Below are 10,676 nucleotides of genomic sequence, written 5' to 3'. Positions count from 1 at the left end.
TGCCTTGTCTCAATGCACTGAAGGGATGGGAGATCACCCTTTCCCTTTTCTGTAATCATCTCATAATCATACCCTCACCTCAGAGTCACCTAACTTGGGTCCAAGTGCTCTTGCAGAACTTAGGGAAGTAGAGGCCCCAAGACTCCCCTTGGGTGATGTCTTGTGTGGTGGCTTGCATCACAGGGAGTGGTTTAAAGCTAGAAATCCACAAAAATAACAGGAAGTAACAATCACTTTTCCTTAATATCTCTTAACATCAATGGACTCAATTCCCCCAATAAAAAGACAGACTAACAGACTGGATATGTAAACAGGACCCAGCATTTTGCTCCATACAGGAAACGCACCTCAATGTCAAAGACAAACACTACCTCAGAGTAAAGGTTGGAAAACAATTTTCCAAGCAAATGATCCCAAGAAACAAGCTGGAGTAACCATTCTAATATTGAATAAAATCAACTTTCAACCAAAAGTTATCAAAAAAGATAAGGAAGGAAACTTCATACTGGTCAAAGGAAAATTCTACCAAGATGAACTCTCAATTCTGAACATCTATGCTGCAAATGCAAGGGCACCCACATTCATAAAAGAAACTTCACTAAAGCTCAAACCACACATCTCACCCAAACAATAACAGTGGGAGACTTCAACACCCCACTCTCAGCAATGGAGAGATCAGGGAAACACACTAAACAGAAACACAGTGAAACTAACAGAAGTTATGGACTAAATGGATCTAACAGATATTTATAGAACATTTCATCCTAAAGCAAAAGAATATACCTTCTTCTCAGCACCTCATAGTAGTTTCTCCAAGACTGACCATATAATCAGTCACAAAACAGGCATCAACGGATACAAGAAGATTGAAATAATCTCATGCATCCTATCAGATCACCACAGACTAAAGCTGGTCTTAAATACCAACAAAAACAACAGAAAGCACACATATACATGGAAGCTGAATAACATTCTACCCAATGATAAATTGGTCAAGAAAGAAATAAAAAAATTAAAGGCTTTTTAGAATTTAATGAAAATAAAGACACATCATACCAAAACTTATAGGACACAATGAAAGCAGTGGTAAGAGGAAAACTCATAGCTCTGAGTGCCTCCAAAAGGAAACTGGAGAGAGCTTACACTAGCAGCTTGACAGCACACCTGAAAGCTCTAGAACAAAAAGAAGCAAATACACCCAAGAGGAGTAGATGGCAGGAAATAATCAAACTCAGGGCAGAAATCAACCAAATAGAAACAAAAAGAACTATTCTTAGAATCAACAAAACCAGGAGCTGGTTCTTTGAGAAAAATCAATAAGATAGATAAACCCTTAGCCAGACTAACCAAAGGGCACAGAGGCGGTATCCAAATTAAGATCAGAAATGAAAAGGGAGACATAACAATGAAATATATCTTAAAATAATTATTCTGTTGAATATTAAGAGTTGAAAATATTAAAATCATGTTCTACAAACAAACAAAAATCCAACCAAACCAACAAAAACATAGAAATCCTCAGAAACACAGTAGGCACATAGCCACGGTAAGAGTCACAAGCCGCTCATAGCATTCATACTGGGACAGCAACCGCAGAGAACCTACAAGCTTTTCAGGAAGTTTTATTGCTAAGGCTATTGCTTGGGATGCTGATTTAAGGTTTTGGAGAATGTCTAGAAATCAAGAATAGAAACAAATGAAGATGGGTTTCAGGCACACAGAACTCAAGGCTGGGCTCTCTGTGTCTTGCATCACAGTGGAAGCCTTCCCTCCCTAGGATGGGAAGGTGGTAGACAGGACTCTGGTGTTAGCGAGATTTGAGTCTATATCCTGGCTCTGACCATGGTCCCATAACTTAGGCCCTATTGGCTTAAGAATCCTCATATTTTCAATGAGGGAGGTTATGTATACCAGGTAGGGCTTTTTAAAGACAAGTGATCTAACCATTGATGAACTTCCCTCTTTGCAGCTGTTCTACTTAACTGATATGCTGAGAAGCATATTGCTTATGGGTCTCCTGAGCAAGCTGCAAACCCCCAGGAGTGCTGGCCACCTGCCTGCTTCCTGCCACTGCAAGATCACTAGGATGATAAAGTAACACTGGCCTATGGCTCTGGCTCTTTAGGTGTGCTGGCCTTTGCTTTTACTCTGCTTATGGCTTTAAGAATAGTCTAATTAATAGCAGTGAGCCAGCGTGGGTCCACACAGAACTCTAGGGTAACACTGTTCCTGCAGGCAGAGGGGAACAGGACAAATCATTATGGTAGTGATTACTAGCCTCTGCTTTGACATCCCTGTGTATTTCCAAGGATCTCAAGAGAGGTTATAAAATTCTCAAATCGAGTTTAATTGGAATTCACTTTAATAGTTTTCAAGTGACATATGGCACTGTAAGAACAGGAAGAAAAAGTCACAAAGTCCACAAACTCGTGAAGGTGTCAGCTCAAAAGGCTAAAAATTACTGCATTGTTGGATCGACGCTCACAGTAAACAGTTTGTAACGAAGGCATGTTGAATTTGGTGTCATTCATTACAGGGCAGAGGATTTTCTCTTGTTTGGTCACGTGTTTTTCATTTAAGAAATATGTAAAAATGGTATTTACTTTTTATTTCAATACATCCACTATGCATCTCCAAAAACAGCAGCTTTTCAAAGAAATCAACCAGAATTGTAAACACAAGATACAATGCTCTGATTCCCTACAGTCAGTTTCACAATCTACATACTGTACATTCATAGGTGGGGCTCAGTCTGCCTCCCACTTCATTTCTATAATTATACAAGCATAATAAATACATCTGATTTTAAAGGTCACTTAAAATGAGCCATGGGGGTTGACAGTGCAGTACCATTCAAGTGCAAAAGTAACCATTTGCTTAATTGTTCCCATCATTGCAAGCTGTGTTTTGTGGTGAAACTAGACATCCAGGTGTACAGTGTTTCCTCCAGATGCAGGGGCAGGCAGAGCTGCCACGCAGAAGCCTTCCCTGTATAGGTGATCCTGTCTCCTAGGTTAGAGGCTGGGTAAGCTTCCATTTCAAGCCATTCTCGTGTTCATCCACAGTATCACTGACCCTCATTCAACCACAGCAGCATCCCCCTTCCACAGGCATCCCCGGGCTTCTTACAGCCTCTGCATTCCTGCTAGGAGCAAACTACATGCAGTCACACAGACATCCTCTATCTGTAGTGGTACCTGGTGTAGTTTGTAGCCCAAACCCAAAGGTTTTCAGTGTATGACTATGGTTTCAGGGAGAAGAATATGCTAAGATTCACTTCTTAAGTCTTTAGAAAGTCATTCTTATTCCCAGAATTCCCATTCCTGGCTTCCTCCTTACTCCTTCACAAACAAAACAGACCTACAATGTAAGTTTTTAAACATCATGTCCCTCCTCCAGGCACTTAAATCTTATCCTGCTCTTTATAAATAGTACTCTTTAGCTTAAGACTTAGGAATCCAATGAGTTTTTTTAATTCCATTAGCTAATTAGAACCCAGGTCACTGTAAAATACAGCAACAGAGGCTGCTCTAGAAGGATGTGCTTAGAAAAGCCTTGTCTGTCATGCCTTAGGATACTGAGTTGGTTGGGTTCTTAGAAATATTCTCTTACTTCTGCTCATTCTCACAGCCCATCGCAACAAGGACATTTTAAAGCTCAACTCAGCAGTATGCAGTAGTCAGTAACAGCTTTGCTTCCCAAAGAACTATGCTCACTATAGACTATGTGCATATAAAAATATATTTGCTAGGGATGTACAAAGTTCAGTGAAACTTTGAACTTTTCTAAACAACAAAAAAGCATATGTTCTATTAACATCCATCTGGTTCCCTTTTCAATATGTCTTAGAATTTTTAAAATGCTTTTCTTCAAGGCAAATAAAACTATAGATATACTTTTTTTCTTCTCGCTTTTCACTATGAACCCAATATCTAGAATAAATATTCTGAAGAGGGAGATGAAGTCCTTGTTGACCTTGAGGCCCTTTCATTCACCCAACTTGGTGTGCGCTCTGTTTCTCACCCTTTTTACCTTGGTGGAGAAGTTAGGTCAGACCGAACTAACCAAGAGCAGGGGCTCCTTCTCAACATTGTTCTGTGTTTCTACAGGACTGTGGAAGTCTCCGTTTTCCTGCCAACATGTAATCACATGTGCCTGTGCATTTGTGCATATGTGTGTGTGTGTGTGTGTGTGTGCGCGCGCGCACGCGCGAGTGTGTGTGTTGTTCCACAGTAATGAGTTTAGATACTTAGAAGCGTATGCATTGCGGTACCCCCTTGCAGAGGCATGGTCAGGGTTGGGGCCTCGCCCTCTGTCCTGGCTGAGGTGCCTAGTGCCATGCAGGGGATGAGATGACCCTCAGTGTTCTCCCACAGTGGGCTGAGCCTGCTTCTCTCCACTCCCCTGTCCATGTGGGGTAGCACTGGGGTGAGCAGGGCTGGACTGCTGCGTTTGAGATGCTGCTGTGTCAGGGGACGGCTGGCTTCTAGGTGAGTCAGAGTGAGTTTCATGTGGGGCACGCTGGGCTCCACCATCTGGAGAGACTTCCCGATTCTCACTGGTCCCCTGGAAGGAAAAACAGATGGTCCGTGTTTTTTGAGAAAAAAATAAATCCAATTATTATACATATTTTCGCACAGCAAATGTGTGGTGATCTCTCAAAGAGCCCACTTCAGGGACCAATGCATAAAGGAATAGGATAGACATCTTACCTTTCATCTCCTTTCCTATGTGCAACTGCCAGAGCCGCATGAAAAACACAAACACTATAAGCAGACACACCTATGGCTAAGGGAACATTTTTATCTGTGTTCTTGACACTGCTAGGCAAACAACTTTACATTTACATATACATCGAAAATATTTACAGAGTACCCCAGCCCTGTGGCAAGTCACTGGGCAAGAGAATGCTAGCTGCTGGGAAGACCACAATATTCAAGAGCCAGGAGACACTGTATAGCACTCCGTAAACAAGGACCCTCAGCCTCAAGATATCCAGCCAAAGAATGCCTGTGATAGAGTCCTAGTGCACATGTAGGATTTCAGAATGAGTACTAATAGTTAAGCAAGACAGAGCAGGGAATGCACACAAGGTTCATGAAGCCACTGCGGAGGGATCTGAGAACACACCACAATACCGTTAGTAAAATGCCACATTGATTGGACAAGTCAGGGAACATGACTTTAGAACATTTTTTCTTATGAATTGATGTTCATTTCTATTTTCTGTAGTTGAATTAAAATTTTTTTCTTTCATTCCTCTGATTCTGAAATGTAATTACTTCACAATACAATACCATACCTGTTAGCTATTACTATTTTTAACTCACACCAGAGGGGAAGAAAAGCAGACTTTAATGCTGCCCAGGCTAATGGGCATTCGTAGAAGTGAGGATGAATTCTCCAAAGTACTGAAAGCATTGCCTCTCCTGGGCAGCGGGACATCCTTTCCCTCTGAGTGCTCCTCTGTCTCATGTCCAGTCCTAGCTTGATGAGTGAGTAAATTGGATTGTGCACAGAGTGGCACGCATATGGCTACCAGTGAAGTGTCATTCAGTCAAAACTATGCAAAGACTTCACAGGTAGTTTTTAAAGCCAAGACTAATTAAGGTAGTTTGACAAACTTGCTTTTTCTTTTAGGAAGCTTTGTTTTAATTTCGAATTGTGTGTGTGCATGCGTGTTGGTGGATGGGTACCTGCACATGAGTACCATTAGATCATTTGGAGATAGAGGCATATACAGCTGGGATGCTGGGTACGTCTTGGATGCTGAGAACCAAACTTGGGTCCTTTGCAGCAGTGGCAGACAACTGTTGGGCCATCTCTTCAATCACCAGTAGTTTGTCAAATTTTTTAAAAAGAAATTACTCTTTATTTTCCCGCTTATTTTTTTTCCTTTTAAGTTCCTCTTTAAAAATCACATTTATTTGCTTGTTGGTTTGCATTGTGGATGTAAGTGTGCCATGGACTAGTATGGAAGTATAAGGACAGCTTGTAGGAGTTGGTTATGTCTTTCAACTATTTGGATTCCAGGGATCAAACTCAGGCCATCAAGCTTGGTGACAGGTGTATTTACCAACTGAGCCATCTTGCCTGCCCTCCTCTGGGTCCTTTTAATATACTGAAAATATGAAGCTGGCATTACTTACCAAGAAAGTGGAAAGATTAACAAGGGAGTAGATTTATGGCTTTGACCAAACTGTTCACAGAAGGCACATTACTTTTCCAAAGTCGGGATATGACTTTATTTATATAATTGCTGATTTTATCAATACCATTTGACTTTTTTCATAAAAGCCTTTGGAACAAAAGAGAACATGCCTTTACCTCCCAAGTGAGGCCTCTCAGGACCAGACTTTACTGAGTAGGGTATCAGACAGAGCCATATGAGGCACAGATTAGTGGGTTAATTTAGCAGCAGAACTATAAATGCCTGTGTGAAGCCTTTCTGAGCTCCATAAAGCACATTCTCTTCCTATGCTACCTGGTAAACACTCCTGTGACAGAGTGATCCCAGACCACTGATTTCCTCTGCTTACATGCCTGTTTTCTGTTTCCCATGTGTTTTGATGAACAAGGAGGGAGTAACAGTGCAGGCGCCATGCTAGCCTAGCAGAGGGTTACCTGTAAAGGTTGTATCTCTGAAGCACGGCTGTCTCTTGTCAGTTGCATTAGCTCTTTAACTTGGTAGAGAGCATAGACAAAAGTCACCCAAGGAGAAGAGCTGACCCTCCAGGCTGGCTTGTTTACATCTTCCTGCTCTTCCTGGTGCTTGGTTTTCTTGGGCGGAAGTCTGGCCTCAATGCGTGGCATGACGTCTTCTGTCTGTTGCTGTACCAGGTCGATGGTTGCTATGGGAACGGGACTAGAGGGAACGGGAATCCTTTCTGCCAGCATTGTCTTGTCTAGGGAGAAAAAATAATGTTAAAATGACTTCTGAGCTTTCTACATGTTTAAAACAAAGGTGAAGGAGAAGATAGTCCTGACGTGGTAGTGCACACCTGGGACCCCATACTCCCAGCCAGAGATTGAGAACCACCACTGGCCTTTGTCCTGTGCTGCTCAGTGAGATTGAGACAGACGTTCCTCTTTGGTTCTGTAACAAGCAATGTTCTCTCTTACTAGAGCCCCTCAGGCCCTGAGACCAGGTCTGAGAGTCCAAGATGACAGAGTGACCAAGAACATGTGCCTTCTATTGGTTGATGCTTTTCACCAAAAGTTTTATATCACCTGACTCATGTCATCTACATTACATTACATTTGATATGACCTCCCTCCATTAATTTTTTTTTAATCGGGACTAGAGAGATGTTTCAGATGTTAAAGGCTAGGCTCACAACTAAGATGTCAAAAAATTGTATTATTTATCTATTTAGTGTGTGTTTAGTGTTTGTGGGAGTGACGTAGAACACATGTGAAGGCCCAAGAGGACAACCTGAAGGCATTGGTTCTCTCCTTTCACTGTGGGTCTCTGGGATTGAACTCAGGTTGTCAGGCGTGGGGCAGCAGGTGCCTCTACCTGCTGACCTGTTTCGCTGACCTGCCTTCCTCTTTGTGTGACAGTTTTAACAAAGGCCATGCATGTCAGGGGAAGCATCCATAGACACATGTTCAATGCGGGTAAAGGCACAGAGTTTAATAAGAGCACCCCATATTCCTGGTAGTAAATCACCACCACAGCTTTCTATGTATTTGCCTTAAATCTGCAATCTCTTAAGAATTCCAGGGAGGTTTGAAACTACCGCTTCCATAGGACCCTGCACTGTGACATAAAACAAAACCAAGAAACTGCAATCGGCTCAGCAGCCAGTCTTCTCATTATAGGAGGTGGGTCATCTCTGTCATGAGTCCACCAAGACAACACTGAGAACATGTTGCCTGCCGGCCAGTGGGGTTCTCGAGGGACCGCCAAGAAAGAGGCAGGATTGCAAACTCACTCAAGGCCAGTCCTGTTACACATAGAAGCCTGGCCTCCAACCCTTAACCTCCTACGCTCACCTCCAAAGATGAAAGGAAAGGAAATGCTCACCTTCTTCCTCATCTGGTACTGCCAGCCACTGGATCAGGGCAAAGAGGAGGAGGATCACCAGGCAAGCCATGCCAATCCCTCGGAAGGTTGCAGCAGCCCCTTGAAAAATAAGCAGAGCGGGCCAGATGGTAATTCCAGAACATACAGCAGCCTCCCACCTTAAACAGTCTCAACACTGGGGCAAAGGAAGCACGGGCTCACTGAGCACAGTGAGTCAGCACCCTCACTTAGCTGCCTGTATTAGGAGCGCCCCCCCACCCCACCCCCCCGTGCTGGTCCTGCTTGGTGAAGGACCGTCTCTCAGTCACATCCATCCCGACGGGATACTCAGTGCTATTCATCTACAGTTGGGCAGCAGATCTTAAACAGTACTCTAAATTCACACAGCCCTGGGTGCCTTGCACAGAAGACCAAGCGGTCAAAAATCCCAAAATGATCTGACTGTCTCAGCTTTCAGATTTCCAACAAGAGGTCAAATGAGGCAGACCGACTGTGATGCAAAGACACAGAGTCAAGGACAGTGAATAGGGAGGCCTTTCTAAGTAAGGATAACGGATCTGTTTCTTTCTTATTATTACAGCAGGTATGGGGTACTAGACTCAACTAAAAGCATATGAGTGTGCTTATTCATTTGTTTGGCTTCTTTGAGGTTTATGCAGCATTTCATCAAGTCATTTGCCAGGAGACTGGGCTATGAACATCTTCATAACTTAATTTCCTGGAATTACCTAAATGGCTTTAAACATCTTCACAACCTGAGCATGTGCTTTACAATTATGATGACCATGCAACGTAAAAACAGGACAGGAATACTGGTATAGTTGGGGGGGGGAACCCTATTTTCCCCAAAGGACCAAAAGAAAAATTCATTCTTACCAAAATAATTGACTAACACGCCTCCGATCATGGCACCACATCCTCTCCCAAGACCCAGATGGAGGCCTTGCAAGATGCCCTGTGCAGAAGTCCTCAGCTCAGGGGGAACAGCTGCACTGAGGTAAGAGATGCATGCTGCCCAGATGGCTGCATGTGTGACACCTACGGAAGAAGAGCAGGTGGGTGTCAGTGTCTGCTCAGCAGTCCTTGGATAACACTTATCTGTGACAAGAATTATTTATTAAACCAGGGACCTATTATAATACGTAGATATACTATGCACGACAAATGTTTCATTTAAACCACTTCAATATAATATTTTTTTGCTTTGCAAATTTCATTCAAGCATACAATGTACTGATGGTCATTTTAACTGTTTTTTTTTTTAACATAGTTCAGTAGCATTAGGGACAGTGACAGTGTTGGAGCATTAAACACACTCACAGTGTTGTAGCATTGTCAATTTCTCATCATCCTAAACAAAATCATCGCCCTTTACTCACCCCCCAGGCTATTCCCTAACAAACAAACATCTTTCCATCTCTATGGATGTGATTGCTCTGGGTCTCACAGGGGTAGAATCATAACAGTATTTGTCTTTTCTTTTGTCTAGCTTGTTTCACTTAGTATGATGTCTTTAAGGTTTGTCCACAGTGTAGCATGTGTTCCACCTCTCCCCTCCTTCAATGCACACCTTGGATGCAAGCATAGAGAAATCAAGCTGTGATGGAAACATCCTCTCTGCCTTTTCAGGTCCCAGGGGGTGCTGTACAAGTTGCTAGGAGAGGAAATGTTAATAGTTGTACCCAGTTGTGAACTCTATGATCTCCAAGTCCGACCTTTCAAGTAAGATGTGCCCACTTTTGCAACAGTGGTACCACTGTTAGAAGGATAATAACTGCTTTTGGTTTGGATTCAAGACCTTATCCAAAAGGGAAACCTGGTTTTAAAAAAAAAAAAAACCTAAACACATGGTTGGGAAGATTCTAGATCTTAGTGGGGAACTGAGCACTATTGGTTAGCTAAACTGATAGAGTGTCAACCTGGCTCTAAATATTTATATTTATACCAATAGAAAAATGCTACGACCATCCTTAATCAGAGAAACCTCTTTCCAGTGAATGGTAGTGATTGAAGATTACGGCGGTACGGAGTGCTGAGAATAAGTGATAGGTAAGCTCTAGAAGCCTTGCCAAGGCTTAAGGAACCCGACAGAAGAGGGGAAAGAAAGAATGTGGAGGAAGACGATCGGGCACAGGGCTGCAGAATGCTCTCTTCTGGACAAGGCACAGCTATGGTGATCATGAACTCACAGCTGCCATGAGTACAACACTGCTGCACAGGAATGAAACCTCTCAGCTGTCAGGAATGGAAGGAGGGGGTTCAGAGGCTCCAGCCCTTATTCCTGAATGATTGCTACTGTCAAGAGTCTGGCAGAGCAGAATCCTTGACTGCAGCTCTGCAGCCACTGATGAGCCTTCCAGGCTCAAATATATAGTTCCAATCCAATTGCTACACAGATCGCCCTAAGTAATTTCTTTTTCTTTTTTTTTTACTTTTTTTTATTAGATGTTTTCTTTATTTACAATATCTCCTTTCCCAGGTTCTCCTCCAAAAAAATAAAATAAAATAAAATAAATAAACAAACAAACAAAAAACCCTGTTCCCTCCCCCGTCTCCCTGCTCACCATCTCACCCCCTCTTGCTTACTGGCCCTGGCATTCTCCTACACTGGGGCATAGAACCTTCACAGGGCCAAGGTCCTCTCCTC

At 42.8% G+C, this 10,676-nt stretch overlaps 1 protein-coding gene across 3 annotated transcripts in view; it reads right to left on the bottom strand.

Annotated features, from left to right (window-relative positions):
* Positions 1-2,593: 2,593 nt before the first annotated feature.
* Mfsd6 (major facilitator superfamily domain containing 6) overlaps positions 2,594-10,676 on the bottom strand; it is a 67,267-nt gene continuing 59,184 nt past the window's right edge. For 2 of the 3 annotated variants that reach the window (XM_031367419.1, XM_031367420.1), the window contains exons 4-7: positions 8,906-9,067; positions 8,030-8,128; positions 6,625-6,905; positions 2,594-4,566 (exon numbers count right to left, since the gene is read on the bottom strand). In XM_031367419.1, the coding sequence (XP_031223279.1) occupies positions 4,360-4,566; positions 6,625-6,905; positions 8,030-8,128; positions 8,906-9,067 (749 nt within the window). In that variant the 3' untranslated portion in view covers positions 2,594-4,359. Of the gene's footprint in view, positions 4,567-4,712; positions 4,738-6,624; positions 6,906-8,029; positions 8,129-8,905; positions 9,068-10,676 lie in introns of all 3 variants that reach the window. The other variant, XM_031367421.1, reaches the window with a different exon arrangement.

Source organism: Mastomys coucha, unplaced genomic scaffold, assembly GCF_008632895.1.
Source record: "Mastomys coucha isolate ucsf_1 unplaced genomic scaffold, UCSF_Mcou_1 pScaffold14, whole genome shotgun sequence".
Lineage (NCBI taxonomy): Eukaryota > Metazoa > Chordata > Mammalia > Rodentia > Muridae > Mastomys > Mastomys coucha.
Note: the sequence above shows the minus strand (reverse complement) of the source record. Positions and strands in the feature narration are given on the sequence as shown.